The sequence below is a fragment of the Actinia tenebrosa genome, unplaced genomic scaffold (assembly GCF_029948245.1).
Source record: "Actinia tenebrosa isolate PJP-AT-01 unplaced genomic scaffold, QUT_ActTen_1.0 PGA_scaffold5__44_contigs__length_20552954, whole genome shotgun sequence".
NCBI classification, from domain to species: Eukaryota; Metazoa; Cnidaria; class Anthozoa; order Actiniaria; family Actiniidae; genus Actinia; species Actinia tenebrosa.
Window position 1 is genome coordinate 4,611,235 of NW_028292582.1, and position 20,469 is coordinate 4,631,703.

At 38.0% G+C, this 20,469-nt stretch overlaps 4 protein-coding genes and 1 long non-coding RNA gene across 5 annotated transcripts; 2 read left to right on the top strand and 3 right to left on the bottom strand.

The window, feature by feature from the left end:
• Nucleotides 1-905: 905 nt before the first annotated feature.
• On the top strand, nucleotides 906-3,506 carry LOC148906358 (uncharacterized). Its single transcript, XM_089037705.1, has one exon. It carries the CDS (start codon nucleotides 1,023-1,025, stop codon nucleotides 2,610-2,612), a length of 1,590 nt encoding a protein of 529 aa, XP_088893831.1. The 5' UTR covers nucleotides 906-1,022; the 3' UTR covers nucleotides 2,613-3,506.
• On the bottom strand, nucleotides 2,743-6,395 carry LOC148906359 (uncharacterized). Its single transcript, XM_089037704.1, has one exon. The coding sequence runs from the start codon at nucleotides 6,224-6,226 to the stop codon at nucleotides 3,488-3,490; it is 2,739 nt and encodes a 912-aa protein (XP_088893830.1). The 5' UTR covers nucleotides 6,227-6,395; the 3' UTR covers nucleotides 2,743-3,487.
• A 2,206-nt stretch (nucleotides 6,396-8,601) lies between these two features.
• On the bottom strand, nucleotides 8,602-10,590 carry LOC116303642 (uncharacterized). The gene has a single exon (XM_031713219.2). The coding sequence runs from the start codon at nucleotides 10,264-10,266 to the stop codon at nucleotides 9,118-9,120; it is 1,149 nt and encodes a 382-aa protein (XP_031569079.1). The 5' UTR covers nucleotides 10,267-10,590; the 3' UTR covers nucleotides 8,602-9,117.
• Nucleotides 10,591-11,898: 1,308 nt separating this feature from the next.
• Nucleotides 11,899-15,209, bottom strand: LOC116303643 (small ribosomal subunit protein eS17). The gene is made up of 5 exons (XM_031713220.1): nucleotides 15,162-15,209; nucleotides 13,901-14,052; nucleotides 13,158-13,263; nucleotides 12,939-13,004; nucleotides 11,899-12,047 (listed from the first exon to the last, which is right to left on the bottom strand). The coding sequence occupies exons 1-5, from the start codon at nucleotides 15,162-15,164 to the stop codon at nucleotides 11,970-11,972; spliced, it is 405 nt and encodes a 134-aa protein (XP_031569080.1). The 5' UTR covers nucleotides 15,165-15,209; the 3' UTR covers nucleotides 11,899-11,969.
• Nucleotides 15,210-16,317: 1,108 nt separating this feature from the next.
• LOC116303649 (uncharacterized) lies at nucleotides 16,318-18,691 on the top strand. Its single transcript, XR_004197977.2, has 3 exons — nucleotides 16,318-16,534; nucleotides 17,014-17,106; nucleotides 18,079-18,691. It is a non-coding gene; the product is annotated as an uncharacterized LOC116303649 (long non-coding RNA).
• Nucleotides 18,692-20,469: the final 1,778 nt, after the last annotated feature.

The following is a 20,469-nucleotide window of genomic DNA, read 5'->3' on the forward strand; positions in this document are numbered from 1 at the left end:
ACAATATCTCTGTCAATCACCAAAACTCTGTCAATCACCAAAACTCTGTCAATCACCAAAACTCGGTCAATTCAGCAAAAAACTCGGTCAATTCAGCAAAAAACTCGGTCAATTACAAAAACTCGGTCAATTTAACGTAACAATAAGCACGTGTCATATGTCTTTTGTCAATCATCACGCGTAAAACTCTGTCGATTCAGCAAAAAAACTCTGTCGATTCAGCAAAAAATTTTCGATTACGTAACACTTTTTTTGTCAATCATCACGCGTAACATCAATAGTAGCCATATTCCATTGTTTTTTTGGTCTTAGTTTGACTGTTAGTCACTAAATACAAGTCCGGCCAAGTAAAAGTAAGAGTAAGTTAGCGAGAACGGAGGCATTTAGCTTTATACAGACCGGGGATATATGTATCAAGCATGAATAATACATTCTAAGATCCCGCTTCTGCCTACTACACAAGATTTTGCAACTTAACCATAGTTTATGACTCAACTATTAATTATCTTCGCAAGTTTTACGAGAAGGTAGACTGAGCTGAACTGCTCATAGTCGCATGGGGAGCTTTCAACGATGCTGGCATTTCAGGCTTTAACTTAGAAAATGATATATATACTTTCAATGAAACAACGTTCTTGAATCAACCTCAATCAATTTGTGCAACATATATTCTCTACGTTTTTTCTTAAATTTATTCTCTTTTAAAGTGCTACTACGACGAAAATCCCTCAAACTTGGATTCAGCTGAAACTTTCTAAGAATACTCTTTAAAGGTCCAATAATCACTGTATGAAGTGTTTTCTCGATATTCAGGACGAAACTATGATATTTTTACGATTATTTTTTGGAGTCTGTGACGTCATACACTCAACATCAAACATTGCTACATATATTTCTTTGTATTCTTGGCTTTCACCCACGTGACACCGGTCTTGACAACGGTTGCTATCCGCCATCTTTGTGCCCCTCGATAGTAAACAAACAGACGCGACAGAGAGATATGTGTGAACTTTTCACTGAACATGGTGCATTGTATCGTAGTTGGTTGCGGTTCAAAGAGCGGTAAGAAAAAAGTTTCCTTTTCTTCAATACCTAAAGTGATATCGAATCAAGGCGAAGAGCACGAAGAGTTGACACGAGAGCGGAGAAGGCTTTGGATTTCGGCCATCAGTCGAGGCGATACTGACGCGAAGAGGGTTCTTGAAACCGAACGTGTTTGTGGTCTTCACTTTGTCTCTGGAAAGCCTGCAAAAGTCTGGGACAGATATAATATTGATTGGGTTCCAACTATTAACCTTGGCAAAAAGGAAAGTCAGGAAGAAGATCTGAAGGAAGCAGCGAAAGCTAAGACAGAACGAGCTGAAAGGGCAAGAGAGCGCAGGAAGCGAATCATAGAACATCAGCAACTTGGAGTCGAGAGGAAAAAGAAGGACTTGAATCAAACTGGGAATGCTGTCCAAGATATAGAGTTTTCTACCGAAACACAGAGTAATTCATGTTTTAATATTGAGCCTTCTTGCAGCAGTGCGAATGATGAGCGTGAAGAAATACTCGACAAGAGCACCCAGACACCCGTAGTGACTTTCAAGGACGAGTCAACACAGATGGACTTAGACTTAACTTATTGTGAAGGTTCACAGAACGCTGACACACAGACAGATGAATTTGAATACATGTTTTTAAAATCTGCATATCAAGCTCCGGACAGAGAATTCTTCGATACAGCTGATAAAGTTCGATTTTACACAGGACTACCTTCCTATGAAGTCCTGATGGTGGTGTTTGAGCATGTCGCGCCACATGTTCAACGGAAATCTACAGTTCTTAATAGATTTCAAGAATTTGTGCTGGTACTGATGAAGCTGAGACTAAACGTTCCCTTTCAAGACCTAGCGTATCGTTTCGTGGTGTCCCTGTCAAGTGTATCAAGAATATTTACCTCTTGGATATTGGCAATGGATTCTAGGTTGTCCTGCTTTATCCATTGGCCTGAAAGGGAACAGTTGTGGAAAACTATGCCAATGTGCTTTCAATATACATTTAGGCGCAAAGTAACTGTCATAATCGATTGCTTTGAAGTTTTTATTGAAAAACCAACAAATCTTATGGCCAGAGCTCAAACGTTCTCATCTTATAAGCACCACAACACCATAAAGATCCTTATTGGTATCACTCCCCAAGGTACAATTTGCTTTGTTTCTGAAGCTTGGGGTGGCCGCACCTCAGATAAATATTTAACTGAGAATTGTGGATTCTTAGATAAGTTGACCCCAGGGGATACAGTCATGGCTGATCGGGGATTTACCATCACAGAAAGTGTTGGTTTAAAGCATGGAAAACTGGTAATTCCAGCATTTACCAAAGGGAAAGCCCAGTTAGATCCCATTGACGTTGAACATTCAAGGGGGATAGCCAGTGTTAGGATACACGTTGAAAGAGTGATTGGTCTACTGCAGCGAAAATACACTATTCTGGAAGGAACACTGCCCACAAACTTTGTAAGCAGCAACCAGAATGGGTCACCTGAATTCCAGATACCAATCGTTGACCGCATTTTAAGGGTTTGCTCTGCACTTGTTAATTTTTGTCCTTCCATAGTGCCATTTGAGTAGTACATTTTTCATAAAAAGCAGGGGTGGTAACAATGTTTAAAGTTTTTTCTATAATAACATTATACCAGGAGAAATCATTATTACATTGCGACAGGCACAAAACACAAAAACATCACAATTACTATTTCACTAGAAATAAAGCAACAATTTTATTCACGTTCTTCAACAAGTCCAAATATGGAGGGGACAAACAATCTTAAAAATTAAATTTTGATATGAAAAAGGGCATGAAGGAAAAAGAAAGTGAAAATAACTCTTTACCTATGGCCTAATTTTTCATCTGAGATTATGTGCTAAGAAGATAACTGTGGCTAACACATGAATACTGATTTTGATTCAACTAACAATTTTTTAGCCAGAGAGAAATTGAAAAATATTATGCCAAAGGTAAACAGAGGTCTAATAATATTCAATAGCAACTGAAATGTTTATTAATTAATTTTATTGCTAGAAATATTGCTCTATGTATGACTCATTGTCATGTTACTGTTTCTTCCCTGATACACCATTTCCCTGAACATGGGTTCCTGCTTATTTTAATATTGTCACTAGATTTCATAATAAGAGATGTAGATTGAATCTCGAAAGAAAAGATTTTAATATGTTGGTGTATTTCTCAAAGCAGAATTAATCTGTTTTGACTGAGCCTAAAGTAAGAAGCTGATAATGCTGGACAGTTCAGACACAAACATTTTTACATTTTATTCACTGAGTTCCAATGAAAAGATGTCTGATTTAAATCGCTTAAATGAAGTATTTATTTTGATTATCAGCTTTTTGCTTTTGGTTATTTATTAAAAATTATTTATTATAATATTTATGTCATATTACTGACTATTACTTATCACTAATAATTTTCTTTGCTAAAGAATGAATTAAAAAGTTGGAAACATGCTTATTTGTCCACCTTTAAGGGAAGCTAATAAATGGGGACGCATTTTAGCAACATCAAAAGTTACATGACTGGGGTTAGTACCAAAAGCCAAACACGTAGCAAAAGCAACTGAAAAAACTCCGCAGTCGCTACCATTACTTTGTTGCTGAACTGGTACAAATTCTAAATTAACTAGTCTTCCACCGATTAAGTCATTTGCTTGCTCCTCTATTTCCTGGCTAATTGCATGATGGTAGAGACTATCATAAAGATTTACAACACCAGGTAAGCATCCTATACTGCTAATACATACCCAGTGATCAGTCCCTGTATGCAAAATCTGAATAAATTCTCCCGAAACTACATCAAAGTTCCTTACTCTTCCTAGGGTTGGGCGCTGAAATCCCTCAATTGACTGGTTTACATTCTGCAATAATACTTGGGTAGCTTGAATTATATCACCATTAAGCCATCCAGCAGGATCACTGATGAGGTCATAATCAGCATTGTTTAGTGTTGCAAGGGCACTATACTTGTCAACAACACCGGTTGTAACCTGTGTGATTTCAATATCATCTTCACTGTCACTATTACAATCATCTGTTTGTGATTCTGAAGTTTCTGGTGATGGTGAATTGCTTGGCTTGGCAGAGGTTGTCTTTGAAGAAGTAGAAGTGGTAGGTGTGGATGATTTGTTTTCTTTAGCTTTACAGGCACCACACACCCACGTTGACTGGTGATTCTTTGGCATTCTTTTCAATCCCAAACAGCTAAGATGAAAAAAATGACCATTTGTACAGTTGGCATTGTGGCACTCGACCAGTTTATCACTTATGAGTGCCTTTGCATTACAAACACAGATAGCATTGCATTGCATTGCAGCTTGGTTGACAGTAGATGGTTTCGGCTTGGCTTTTGAAGCCCCAATTCCTCTCTTAAACTGTGGCAGCCTGCTGCAGTGAGGACAATACCATCTTTTAGGTATGGACTTCCCACCTACAGCCAAACATTCTATGTGAAATTGGCCATAAGGACAGTCAGCATTACTGCAGGAGACCATCTCATCACTGCACTGTCCTCTACAAAAGCAGACTGCTTGATCACCTGGAACTTTAATGATAACATTGCACTTTCTTGTGTACCACCGTCCCAAGATCTCAGGGAGTATGCCAATCCTCCAAAATGCTTTAAGCTTTTTCACGACAGTTTTGAAGTGGTGGGGGTCTGGGTAAATTCTCTCACACACAATGTGTGCATTTCCATCTGAATCCACAGCACAAACAACAAAGTCAGCATATTTTCTTTCTGGCAGAGTAAACAACTGTTGTTGAACCTGTAAGTAATAATTGTGGCTCTTCTTTAGCTTCATTAGGCCATTTACCACCTCAAGACAAGAGTTTTTTTGTAGAACATACTGCTTAAAGTCACAGTTGGGGATGGAAATGGGACATTTCACCTCTCCACATCCCAATCCGCAGCAATTGCAAGAAACTAAAAAGTCTGGGGTTGCATGGATGAAAGGAAATTCCCTGTTGATGAACAAACCATATCTCTTAAGTTCAAAGTTAATATGCTTTGTTTTCATTAAGCTTTCATATGCATTAATGGCATACTGTTCGTACTTGATGCCATGTCGAATGGCCTTGTTATCCAGCTTGTACAAGTGGGGGTAGCAGATAGATTGGATCAGTGACTGGGAGGGCTGAGCTAGGTTGGTGTTGTAGGCAGCACCACATACAGAGGCTCCAATTCTGCCAGCACGATGTCTAAAAAAACCTGGGCCCTTAGCTTGATCTCTTGTGTCTTGCTCAACCGCTTTTATCTCCTCGTCTGAAATGTTCAGCTTGACATCTAAGCACTTTCGCAACAGTTCTAGATAATCTAGATCTAAATTACAAGGCTCGTAAAGATCACATAAAACTGGAACATTCCGACTTTTGGAAATGAAATGGTCAGCGAAGGGGTCGATTAAACTTAACAAAGCAGCTTTTGTTTGGCAGTTGTAGAGTTTTGTGTAAAATTCCTCCTTTTCCGCTGCTGAAACTTGGGCTGAAGGGTTCGGGTCTCGTCCAGGTCCAGCTTGATTTTTACGAGACTGTCCTAAATTTTCATCATTCAATTTATCAATGTTACTGTCTAGAATCTCTTTGAGTTTTTTCGCAGAAGAGAAATCTATGTCCTTGGCCCTTGCGTAAGATACTTGGTTGACATACGTGGGAAGAAGCCACGTGCACTTAACTTGGGTACAGGCTAATTTCCCGTTGATTCTTGTCCAACATTCGATGTAAAATAAGACGCTGGCAACATGCGAACAAGATTCTGCTAGGCCTGCTTTACAACCCAAACAATGAGCAGAAAAAATCGTGCCATCCTTGCCGGCAATGATCCAAATATCGGCCAGAGGGTCATTCATGCGTTGGGAATGGCGAACTTTCGCCACGACCACATGCTTGCTTGAGATAATTCGTCCTCTTACTGAAGCCACAAATCCAGACACCACTTGATTATATGCTTCCAAACTCTTGTAATTTTTAAACTGATCGTTCGTATAATAGCTCGTCTGCAAAACCAAGTAACTAAACAAATCTGACTGCTCTATTGGAGGCAAACATTCAGGATCAAACTGCTCACTTGGTATGGTGACTGGATCAACGCCTACTGCCTCGATCTTCTTCAAATAACGTTCCTTTACATGACTTTCAAGACCTGATCCATATTTCGAGAGCACTGGCACAGCCATTTTCCAAAGTTTTGAGACGTCATTTGTCTCTGAAGCGAGCTAAAACTCTAAACACTATAAAAATGGCCTACTATTATCATAACATTTCACACTCGGAGGGGCACAAAGATGGCGGACGCCCATATTTGGATAGGTCGAAATAGGTCAGTGACGTCACGTGAAAGCCAAGAATATAAATCCTTAATTTATTTTATTCCTATGAAGCCCAAAGGGTGGCTAATGTGCTTATTTCACATTACTTGTGACTATAATTTATATTTTGGGGTGTTTGGGTATTTCTTTCTGCCTTTACTACTGATATTTCGATCATAAACTACAAAGAAATGTATGGAGAGATGTTCGATGTTGAGTGTATGACGTCACAGACTCCAAAAAATAATCGTAAAAATATCATACTTTCGTACTGAATATCAAGAAAACACTTCATACAGTGATTATTGGACCTTTAAAGAGTATTCTTAGGAAGTTTCAGCTGAATCCAAGTTTGAGCGACTTTCATCGTAGTAGCACTTTAAGCTTAATGCAAAATGATTACATAGTACTATAAATTATACACTTTTGATGGCTTTTTGATCGGAGCTAATAAGTGATTACTAAATTTTTTTGCAAGTCATAATCATGACGATTCTAGGTTTAAATTATATCTTTAAATATAAAAACTTTTGACATAACTGAAACCTTCCATATATCTTACTTAATAAGATATTTGTAATTGACCGAGTTTTGGTGATTGACCGAGTTTTTGTAATTGACCGAGTTTTTTTGTGATTGACCGAGTTTTGGTGATTGACCGAGTTTTTGTAATTGACCGAGTTTTTGTAATTGACCGAGTTTTGGTGATTGACAGAGCTATTGTAAATCGACTGAATTTACGCAATTGACTATTTTTATAAGCATTATTTGATTGACCAAAAAAAACATATGGAACGTGCTTGTGTAATGTAATGCACTGATAAGTGTACACATTCCAGCGAAGTAACGCAATTGACAAACAAATATTCAATTACATCGAAATGACAATTTTGAACCATTCCGCGCGCCATACCAATCCGTCAAAAAAGAGTCAATGAGCCAAGGTTCGGTAATCAAATATTTACTTTTTCCTCGCTCAAAACCACAGGAAGCCCAAGCAATGTACTTGCACCTAAAGCAATATTGCTTTAATTTAGACGGCAAGTGCAACCACGTGGTTTTTGCTGTCAACCACGGATATTTAACTGGTGCCAGAAAATTTTTACTTGGTTTTCGGTTCCCATCAAAAAACCATCCCTATGACCATATAGAGCCACCAATAATACAACTCTGAGCAAAGAATCGAAGTATTTTAGAACATTCCTGAAACGAGCTATGTCGAGTGAAGTTTTCGTGTTTTTAGTGTAAATGTATGGCGAAAACTCGCTCTGGTGGACTAGTTTGGTCCACCAGGATGGCAGCCGAAATAAAAAAAGTATTTCATGCAGGCAACAATTTATCAAACTCACATACATAAATCGAATTTTAAAACATTTAGACTCTGAAAATGTTTGATTTGGTAAAAAGATTTTTATTTCTATAAATTTTCAGACCCGTAAGCAGTGTATTAAGATCAGAATCATGCGAAGAAAATCAAATTTGCACAACTCGGAAACAAAACGGTGAAACGATCTGAACTTTTCTAAACTTAGTCACATCATAGCGCTCTAAAACATATCAAAGAATGGAGTCTATAGCATTCATCATAAATTTTAAGTTGTTATTTTCTTTCGTTGCTCAATTTTTGACTTTTAGAAACAACTGAACAAAATTCAAATAAAAGCTATAATTTATCAAAACTTTGGAGAATTTTATGTAGAGCAAAAGATTATCAAACGAAATCCAAATTTAACTTAAAAATTTCAATTAAATATTATGCATGATAAGTTCATTCTTATTTTATTCATAACTAGTCTTACCTTGAAGGCAAATCAGTCAAAAGAAGAAGAAAAGCTGCAAACACCCTTGTTTTGCGTCTGGTTGTCGTTGTTTCTTCTTCGAGTTTCTTCTTCAAAACGAGGAAGGAGTCCGTGTGACGTCAAAGAAATACCGGCTCGCGATTGGCTGAACTACTTCAATTTTGAAATAGAGCGGGAAAATCGAGGAAATGAAGAAAGGTTGTCAAAAAATTAAGTCGGGAATAAGATAATCCGGATAATGTTATGCCGGGAAAAATGAAGAATATAAAAGTTTGAAGCTTAAAAAAATCTAGTCAGTTAGACTTTAGGGAGTTGGTTAAGCACCAAGAAGTTAATAAAAAAGATTGTCCTAAAACTTTTGTACATCGTATTAAAAGTTACTGGTGACCTTCAGGGGTGTGTTTCTCTTAAACTCTCTCTACGCAACAATAATAAATATTTGAATTACAATCCTAGAAATCTTTTTTTACTGCTCAATTATATTACTTCTAAACAAAAGCCCGGAATTACATCATCAGCTGCTAAGCCAATCTATAAGCCATTAATCTATGAACACGTCATTCAAATCAATATATGGGTACTCTTGCGTAAGAATGCACTTTCCGCGAGGAGAAGACAAAAAAATCCCAAAGGCATTTTACGACTTGGCTGCCAGTCTACCCAAAGACCAGCACTTTTCAGTCCCCACTCACAAATAAATAAGCAGTCCCATTAATGCGGCGGCAACTACTCGAGCAGTGCTTGTCGTCGAACATGCATGCATGCAGCAAGTAAGTCGTTTTTTATTTGCAGTAACTCGTCTAATATGCAGCAACTCGTTCTTACTTGCACTGAGTAACTCGTCTAACATGCAGCCATAGGAGCGAACTCATTTTATTTGCAGCAATGCCCCCTATGGGCCGTTGAGAGCAAATATACTAAGCTTATCGTCCTGTAGGAAGTTCGGTACTGCAATAGATCCTACGAGGGAGATATTTGTAATGCGTCCATCAAAGGAAAGCCAAACTCGTCAGTCGGGATAACTGGTTCGGGTGGTTCTGGTTCAGGAGGGGGAGGTTCGTACCCAAGCTTATCGTATTGAGTAAAATTAATAAGTTTTAATTCCATGAGTATAGGTTCAACAGGAGTCTTCTGCCAAGATACTTTAGGACTATTTACTCTCTCTCGGGGCCACTTGTTATCCAAGCCTAAAACCTCTTTGCGCTTCTGAAGTTTTTCGAGTGTCTTCGTGAATCCATATACATCTAATGATTCCTCGCGAGTTGGACTTAGCGGAACCAGACTATCTTGAGTTCTAGTTTCTCGTACTCTTGTCTTTTCCCTTCTTATTGGAGTCGAAGGTGTCGTCGGAAAGCTTCTTAGGAGGCTTGCACATGATTGAGGTCGCGTAAGATCTTTTATGTAGCTCACCCGACTCGAGTAGCCACTGTCTTCTCTCCCGGGAGGGGACGCGCTAAAATAGACCTTGGATACCGGGGATTGTTTTCTTAGGATTTCCGCATCAAGGTCTAAATCTTCGTGATCTGATAAATCACTAACAATTACCTCTTCGTCTGACTCGTCATTCTCACATTCCTTATCATAGTAATGACTACAGACTAGAGCTGTAAATGGGTCTCTCTCCAAATGTAATGATGCAAGAGGCTTTTCATTCTCCCTCAAGGCGTCTAGTCGCTCTTTAAGTCTTGTACAATCAATACAAAGATTAGGTCCAAGTAATTCGCAAAAATGTCGACATAAGCGAGAGTCGTCTAGAATATAACGCCGATCACAGATGACTTTAGGACCAACCTCTGTTGCACTGGAAACTCGTTTTTTGATGGGTTTAAAATGCGTTATGTTTGTACGAAGAGTACTTAACTTTTGAGGGGGGTTTTGTTCGTCTGTTTGCTTGGACAGTAGGGGAAACCAAGCGGTGTAGCACTCTTTCTTATCAAGTTCTTGTAGCTTTGACTGACGATGGAATTCTCCCACAAGACGAGAATGTAGTTCTAGTGCATTATTGCGTTGCTTTGTAAGAAGACAGTTTGCTCTCGTTGTTGATCGCTGGTGGAGAGAACGCCTCTTGCTTAATAATCGGGTGCCATTTGTTGACGCGTACACTGGCATTTTACAAACATAGATGCTAAATGACTTAATAAAGTTCAATGGTTTGATGTTAACAAGAGTTATCCATGTAAAAACCGCAGATCAAGCGAGTTTTGTAGGGATCGTTATTCGAGGTTCCATAGTTCCCCTGACTATCAAGCCCATGTGTAATACGATCAAGTTCGATCAATTACAACATTCACATTCTCTTGTGCTTGTTGACTAAAGTTAATTCGTTACTAATGAAAGGTCACGCTTTTTAAAGAACTCACGCTCGCGAATAGCATATATTAGAGTTACAGTCTGTTGCCTTCAAATCATGCAAAATGAAATGCATAGAAAACTGAACCAAATGCAAAAATTATTTGAAGACAATAGGGTTTACATGTAACTCTAGTATTTGCTACAAATTGCGTTACCCACGTTATTCATGGATACAGGGCTGTAGCCACAAATTTCTGATTGGTCCGGTTTTCGAGGGTTTTCAGTTTTTCTCATATTTTTAAAATTATTTTTCTTGTATTTTTTCCCCGGAAGTACCGTACCGGTGGCTACGGCCCTGCTGGAATGCCTACATGTAAATGGCCTTCTTCTCCGCGAGCAGAGTCTCTCTTTCTCAAACTCCCTTCTTTTTACAGAAAAATTATACCAAAGGAAAAGAGGCAAGCTATCGTTCTAGTATGTAATCCTGTTTTCATGCAATCTTCACAAAATGTGTTGATAGAAGTGAGTCCGCTCAGGACTATTCGTGGTTTTCAACCATTCCCAAGAGGGTCAAAAGACAAAAACATGGCAGCCATGCTAGTGGATAGGTACAAAAGACCTAATGAGACCAGATGACGTACTGTAACATGAAAATGAAGAATTCTAGTACCACGGCTCAACTTATGACAAATGAGATGACAGTTTTTAAGTGATTTCACAGGCAAAATAAAATCACTTTATCCACATGGTTTTGCAAACATGAAGTTATTACCCAAACATTTTAGAAGTCAGTAGGTCTATTTGTATAGGAAATCACACAATCTTGAGTACAATTCAGAATTTATAGGTACAAGTGATGTTCTGAATGTTTTCAAATTTGGATGAGCCGAATTGTATGAGAAGATTGTGCGATTTTTTGTTTATAATACACTCAACAAAATTGAGCAACTTAATTGGGACTCTACAGAGTACAATTTGGGATTTAATTGTACTCTTTTTGTCCAATCAGAATTGAGTAGTTTTGTTGAGTGTATGATAATGGAAAATAACAAATAGACCCTTCCCTGAATTTGCTTGATCAGTCATCACAATGGCTGCAATTGGAGGTTGGACTTCTTTTCATTGTTATGTAAATGTATGAACACATCAAGTTCAACCTTTCTTTATCACTCAAATGAAATCAGGAAAGTGTATTTCACTAGCCTCAAAAAAGATTGACCTGCAACTAATGCCAAGATTGAGCCCTGTACTCAGAGCTTTCAGTAATATTTGTAGTAGGGGGTTAGTCCTAAAAAGTAGGGGGATGAAGCCACTGGTGTTTGTATATAACTTTATGTGACAATGAATTATTTTTTTGTCAAAATAGCCTGCAGTTGAAGGTGAAGTATCCAGCGATGAACTGCCGGTAGCCGCCTTTTAATGAAAGCTCCCTGTACTACAACAACAACATTTAAGAGAGATCCTTTTTTCTCTTTGTATATTTATTAGATCATTGATAGCACAGGAGAGTAGTGGACATTCTACTTATTGGCTGGTCGAAATGTCTGGGCAGCTGTGATTGGCTGAGTAACCTGTAGGTTTGGGATGCTTCCAAATTCCTATAAAACAAACAACAAAAAGATCAACATGGTATTTCTTGATTATATTCATCAACTTTTTACAAAATGAAATCTTAGTTGAAATTTTGCATGTGAAAACTAGTTGCACAGACCCCAACAACATGAGTCTAGATATTTCTAAAAACAAACATTTTTCTTTGTATCCAGTGAATACGCCTTATTGAAAAAACGTTGTTGGGTTCAAAAAAGGATATATCATCAAAGCTAAGACCAAAGGGGAGCATGGGAAGACAAAATACCGCAGCCAAACAGCTCTCCAGCGTAAATCTTCGGAGAATGGCTTTGGCATGTTAGCTTTGATGATATGACCTTCTCGAACCCAACAATGTTTTTTCAATTAGGTGTATACTGCTTGAAAACACAACTTTTCAAAAACAGATATGTTTGAACTGGCAAAAATGATTCAAAAACTACACATGTGGACAAGAATTGTTTTCAAAATGGAATTAAAAAATCAGTTTCAAAACTATCGGGATATATATGGATGGGGCCTAAATGTAGAAGCAAATATAGAGCTGGAGTTTTGTCCTTTGGCTCAATAGGAAAATGTCATATTTGGCACTCAAAGAAATAAGGTTTCCTGCATTTAAAATGCATTAAAATGTGGAAGAGCCCCTTTGGGAGCTATAATGATAAAGCATGTAATTATGTATGTATGTATGTAAACCTGGGCAAGAATGGGGTGCTGGGGTACCAAGTGAATCTACCCTAGATTCACCCAAGAAATTTAAGCCTAATTTATCATTTAAAATAAAATAAATCCGTTCAAATGTTTTGGCAAGTTGGCTTTTCCCCCTAATGAATTCAATGCTACAACCCACTTTCAAAAGACAAATAACTGTAACTAGACCTTAATCTAGCCTTACTTACCAAGATTTTCAACATCTCTTTGGTGTCAGGATCAACCTCAATGAGTTCTGTATCCAGGGCAGAAACCTGTACAAACTGAAACAAAATGTCAGTAGACCATTTACATGACGGTATTTGCTACCATTACAAAAAAAGCCTTCCAAATGATCTTTTTTATTTAAAAAATATTCTCTTATGAGAATGGCAAGACAGTTGGTGGCAATGAAGTGGTCAGTTTACCTCTGGTACATAGTTGTCTCTTCGTTCACGTTCTTCCTCTTGAAGCTTGATAGAAATACCACGTACAGCTCCCTTCTGGATACGCTTCATTAAATGGGTGACAAAGCTATCCAAATAAATTATAAAAACTAGTTAGCTAACGTAACCCACATTATTTGAATTACTAGCACTAATCTTTAAGTCAAGAAACATGAGTGGAAGCATGCAACACTTCCTGGAAATGCTTTGGTAGTGGTATTGGTAGTGAGTTTAATACCAAGAACTGCCATCACATGCATCTGTTGTAAAACATTTTCTTTGGGATCTCAAATTTTCCCTCCAAAAAAAAAGCAACTTTCAACACGGAGGTAAGGGTGGTGTTCGCATCTCGCGAAAACCCTCTTACCACTGTGACCCTGGATTGATTCCTGGACTTGGTGTTATATGTGAGTCGAAAATTACCATTCCTAAATCCCAATTCTAATTTAGAGGATATTCTTGATAGGGTGAGCCCCTTAGATCTTTTTTCGCACTATAATGCAAATTTGGTTTTTTCCCCTAAGGTCCCCTGTAACTGCTCCATGCTGAAGCAGTGTTCTTTCCACAATAAATATCATGTCAAAAACTAAAAAAAAATCTTAAATGATGAGGGGCACGACTCGGCATTTTCAGAATCGTATATCTTTGAGAGTTTAATAGCTGGTGGCTAGCCTAGCCAAATCCCTAGCACCCCATATGTTCACCAACATTAGTAAGGTACTTACCCCGCAATCTGATTCCTCAGCTTCTTGCTGGGAATAATTGCAATTTCTTCACATACTCGCTTGTTGATATGGAAGTCAAGAGTAAGACGGGGGTAATATTTTTCAATAATAACGCGAGCTGCCTTCTTGACAGTCTTTGTCCTGACGCGACCCTGGAATTAAGAAAATAAAATGTCATTCACAGTAGTAAAACTAAATTAAATCTATAGAAACCTTTTAAAACATAAAATATAAAGACAGGTTTGGTTTCATTAAGGGTCAGGGATTGGAGAATGCTCCATTAAATGTGCAAAATATTCTGGCTTAAGCTACTATTTATAGATAAGTAATTTGTAAGCTGTTCACTTAGACTTTCTGGCAAGTTCATGACCTTCTCCTATCATTTGAAAGCTAGAAAGAACTTTAATCATTATTTGATCTTACAAGAAAATAAGATTTTGAACAGCTTGATAGCATACTAACATTCCTAAAAATGAATTATTTTCAAGCAAATGTTACAATACCTGCACCAAGCTTTATTGCAAAGACAGAATACAGCTATTTCAAATAAGGTTTGTGAAGGTAATGTTGCATACCAAGCCAGAAACTTAAACTAACAGCAATTCAATTCAATTAGCAAAAGGTTCATGTTTTTCCAGCATAATTTCATTTGTGTTGTCAGCATTTACAGATGAAAACATCTCAAGCTTAGTAAGCAGCATGGAGCAAACAACAAAACCTCTAACAACCTTTGAAATAGCTGATTTTATAAACACAACAACAGCATTCACAAGATTTACGAAGAAAACTTTAGCATTAGATGAACGATAGAAGAAAATGGTCTTCACTGCTCAAATATGTAGCAAAATAATCTACAATGTAATCATTTTTTAAGGCAATGATCGAAGACACTTTCCAAGACTTCCCACATCGAATTCATGGAAAAGGTCTTATTTCACTGTAATCAAAATTAGAGAATCAAAACAAAGAAGCATTGGAAGAATTGCTGCGGTTTTTAATCGTTAGAAATAGCTTACAGTCGAGACCATTTGGCAAATGATAAAGAAGAGAAAACTGACATAAAGCAGCATTCGGCGTCAGGATGAGAAGACATCAAAACAAAGCTCGTAAATCGAGCAAAATTCATTGGATTACACCAAAAAAAAGAAAATAACGTAGGAAAAGTATTCAAGAATCATATGGCGATCGGAAATGTAACAATATTTCGAATATAATACGAGATGGAAGTGGATCTTTCATCTACTATCTTTACGAGACCTACCATTTTGAATCCCGAAGAGTTGAGAGAACGAACCCATCAATCTTTGCGGCCTTCAGTGAAAAAGCCGCTGACCAGGACAAAATAAACTGCAGGCTCTTGCTTTTAAAATGCAACTTTCAGCTTATTTTTAACAAAATAGGTTTTAAAATAATTTTGCTTTTAAATTGCGATTTTCAACAAATGAAGCCATTTTCAAAGTTTTTTAAGCAATCAGAATAATATGACTCATTTGGGATTTTTACTTCCTTACAAGCCAAGCATTTTATTCAGTTCCTCTTATGAAGCACGTGGGTGATTTTTTGCAGAGATCATAGGAAACAACTCACCGGTCAACGTGTACCATTATGCGGACATATCACTTTGTACTAATGTGCGTGTGATTAGATTTCTGAGATTCGGTCTCTATATATCAGGAAGTAGAGTGCAAGAAAATTTAATACACGGACCAATTTATCATTTTAAATTATTATATTGATTAATATTGAATATTTTGTAAACGCAATGCAATCCACGATCGCGATACCCGAAATAGTGAGTCACTGCATATTACTTTGTGTAAGACGAAATCTGGTCAGCGCAGTTTCCGTTATAGAGACGTGAGGAATTTGGAACAATATAGATGAGGAATTAAAGCAGTGAACGTTAAGAGCTTTTAAGAGAAGACTAAAAAACGACATGCTGGAAAACTATTTCACTTAATGTGCATTTTTATAACACTTGTTTCAAATTTTGACTTTTAGATTTTAGGTAGTCATACGGAGGGGGGGGGGGGGGGCATTGTGGTTTGGTGTGGTGGGGGTGCATTGAGGGACAAAGGAGGATCACTGGTAATATTGTTTCTTTGTCTTTTGGTGTATTCCCATCCCGCTGTGCCGCGGGTGTCCTGTGGTAGCTTTCTCGCATTTAGGTATAATCAATGTGTACTGTAGTTTTAAATTTTATTTTCTCTATTCTTCTATATTTTACTTAGTTTTAATTACGGATTTTATAATTATTGATTGTAAATTGGTACTGTTGAAAAGCCCGAAAGGGAATGCTAATAAAGTATGTATGTATGTATATTGACGAACTACTTCCTTGTTGCTTATGTACATAATCAAACAATATATTTTCAATGACTAAGACATCAGCAAACATCGATGATCCTTGCACGGCTCAAGCCGTGAACCACATTCATTGGTGATTTGGTTTGCATGATAGCAAAGACGTCCCTAGAGACTAAGGTTTAGGGATGGAAAAGGTAGACAGATATGACGGTAAATAAAAAGCCAAGCCAAATTCAGTGCAAAATAGTTGTCACAGCTACTTCAGCCCGATTTATATACAGATGGGAAGGTTTGGTGGATCTACAGGAGGCTGCTTCGCATTTTGGGGTAGGTATACTAGAAACTACTTAATTTAAGATAAAACCCTAACTTAATTTGATGGGGCAAAAACACTCAACGTGTGACGGCTCCGTTTAGGAACCCAGCTACTGCCGCGATGGCATGATGATGGTAAAAAAATTGCTGGATACCTACGCACAGACCCTTACTCTTGTGACTGAAATCATCATCGTGACGATAAACAACATGAAATCTTGATGTTCTATGTTTTTGATGGTTTATCAGCTATTTTAAAACTGATGTATTTTCTCATAATTTTACTGACTCAGTAAATAAGAAACATCTGTGAAGATCGATTTGGATAAGCAGAACTCGTGGAGTCAGGGCTCAGTAGAGTCGAGGGCTAGGGCCTTACACCGTATCTTCGTATCCGTAGTTAATAGACTAACTATGTCGTATCTTACTGAATCTCTCTACATTATCAGCATAACGTATTTCTCTCTCTCTCTCTCTTTCTCTCTCTCTAGGACATCTATCACGAATAACTGAACAGTCAGGATGTTATCTCACACGAGGCTTTTTTTGCTGGGTTCTCGGCTTGTTGCTTTTTCACTTCGTGGGTAAGTATACGCCTTGAAAACAGTTAGCAATGTCACGATGAAGCTGAACTATAAATAGAATCTTTTCAAGGAATTAAATGTCTAAGGGTGGTTAGCGATGACTCTTCAAAGTATTATTTCGGCCTTTCGTGCGGGTTTTCGTTAAAAACGATGACGTACCTCCGCATTGTCACTATGGAAACTCAGGATTGTTGTTTGTCGTAAACAACACGTTCCATAACAGAACATGTACGTAACTGTCATTCTAAGTGCTTTTTCTTGATGAAGTTCCATCTGTTGACATTTAGTGATCAGTGATAAAAAGAAAATGAAAAATGTTAATTAACAGTGGTTTCACAAATTGGCTCTTCTTCCTGTTCTTCCACTGGACAAGTCCTGAATTTCGATACTGAGATCATTAGGTGTGTAATTCGAAAATGCACGTGGTCTAAACTATATATGCAGCTAAATAAGAGAGAAATGAAAGATTTCCGCGCATTTTGTGTACAACTAGACTGATTCCATAAGTGGTAGTTTTCGCTCCTTTAAGGCCCGTTGTGGGCTAACTAGTGACGGTGTGTGAGTGATATCCAGAATAGACAACACCGACTTATGGAACTGATCAGTCTAGTGCCACAACGTTTTACAAGTAATTCAAGGAGTTTCGGTTATTGACTAACCGATATAGCAATTAATCATATATTAGTCAGATTTATTTTGATGATCAAGAGTCAGCTGCATGCATTTCGCTAAATTTTGAGATAGGGTTGCAGGACAGTTATGTAAGGCACAATTCACCGCGTAACCTCTTCAATGATGCACACCAGTTTCAGGTTCTCCGTAATATTTAATCGGCATTAAACCAAGCTAAGTTCAGTGTACTACTTATCAATATACACCCCCCCTTCTTAGCTTATTCTATACAATCCCTCTATCAAAAGTGTCATAAAACGCGCGTTGACTAATCGATACAACGTTTTCATTCTGCTTTAGTTGCAGTGAATGCATTCATCGATTCAACAGCAGCCGTCTTTGCGTCAACTGCTGGTGGAGGAGGCTCGTTCATTATTTTCGTCTGCATCATTTACTACTGCTGTTGTGGAACTGACAATACGGTTAATCCTGTATAAAAAGCGGTTACGTTAGTTCAATCTAGGATCACTTGAAGCCCGTGTATTAAGGGTGCATTCTGATCAGTTTTTTAGAAGGGGGACGGGGCCAGAGGAATAGTTTTAGTAGCATGCGTGCCCGATGTGCTAGCCCTCCCGGCTTAGTCGTTTTGAAATTTTAAAGTGGCCCCCAATTCCTAACCGAACAAAAACTGAATTGCAAAAATGCAAGAAAAAAATATTATACTAGAAAAATCAGTGACATCCTTTTTTCAATTGTAAATATTTGATGCCCGTCTTAATTCCCCGGCCGCTCCCCCTCCTCTCTAAAAGATAAGAAGTATATCAGTGTGTCTTGCTTTTACGAAAGAAATAAAGCTGTAATTGTCATACATTTTCCCTGGGGACCATGACAATCACCATTGTGAATTGAAAGTTATAGAAAGAAATGTGAAAAGTTTAAGATTAAAGAGTAAAAAAATAACACATTTGGGAAACATTGTGTATGTTTGGGCTACGTGTTTCGTCCGAGATTAGTTTGCTATGCCTATTATGTAGTCTCCCTCGCATCCGCTTTTAGTGTCGTTGCGTGAAGACCGACACTAAAAACGGATGCGAGGGAGACTATACCACCTATTATGAAGCTCTGTATAGTATGTACAAGGCCTACTGACAAGATTTGATTGATAGGGGTATTGGATGGGTCCGAGTGACTATAAAGGCATGTAAGAGTGACTTAGTTACAACAAACTACCAATAGCGTACTAAAAAGGTCGATAAAATATAGATGATAGGTCACATGATGTTACGCAGTGTCACTATAACCTTACATGTCACTAAAGCAGGTCGTCACCATGGTGTTACGAACACAGTACCCATAATATACTAATCTGGCACCGAATTGGAGTAAACGAACACTTGGTGGGTCACGTAATGTAACTAACTTTAAATGTCACTAAAGCAGGGCCCGCTTGTACGAAGCCTGGATAGCGCTATCCGACGGATAAATCTTATACAGTAGATAAATTTATTGTAAAACCTGAGCATCGACTTATCCACTGGATAAGAAAATATCCGCCGGGCAGCGCTATCCAGGCTTCGTACAACCGGACCCGCAGGTTGTTAACGTGGTATTACGAACACCCATAATATACTGGTCTGACACCGTATTGAGTAAAAAACACGCAATGGGTCATGTGATGTCACGTAGTGTCATTATTACGAGCCATATAAAGCAGGGTAGTAATTCATGTTCTAGAAAATTAAGCAGGTCGTCGTCAACATGGTGTTACGAACACAGTACCCATAATAAACTAAGGGTAAAAAAAACACGTGATGGATCACGTGACGTTACGCAATGTCACTAACCTTACATGTCATAATGCAGGTTGTTATCATGCATGGTGTTCAAACATAGTACCCATGATATACTATACCACCAATCTGACGCCGCAAAGAGCAAAAAACACGTGATTGGTCACATGACGGGCACGTAGTGTCGCTAACCTTACTAGTCATAAAGCAGGTCGTTGCCATGGTGTTACAAGCACAGTACCCAATGTAATATACATACTAGTAATCTGAAACTGTGAAGAGTACAAAATAGGTGATGGGTCACGTGACGTTAAAGCAGTTAGTTTTCATGGTGTTTCAAATTAACAAAGTATAAACTAAAGAAAAGTACAACATGTGATATGCCCATGGGTATACACGTAGAACAGATCACGTGTCTGTATGTAGTCCTATCGTGTTTATATGATTATAAAAATATAAACTCAAACATTGCAGGTGGTGAGTATGTCGTGTAGCCGGGCAATGAAGATGGTCACTACCACGAGGGTTTCTTACGTCCTCAATGGTTCTTGAACGATTACGTGTCCCACCGCTATTGGTTAGTGATGACGTTCGATCATATAGTAGAGACGGGACCGCAGTTTGGTCATACTTGAAGTCCATATCTCTATGGTTGTACGAACGAAACTTTATTAAATATGAATGTATGAAGTATGAAAGTATGGAGTTTTTTCTTCCTGAAATATGACACCATCCTGCGTATCGTTATCACACAAACGTTATTATATAGATACAAAATGTGTGCCGGTCAAAACTAAATTGCTGAGAATGTATTAAAACGAGATAAGATATTGATCTTCAATCTATATTATTCCAGAAAGAAAAACTTTGCGGAGATAACATGTAATGACAAAACGCAATCTTTTAGCGATCTCCAAAACAACTGACAAGTTACTCTTTGCTTTTGGTTGTTCTGATTCCT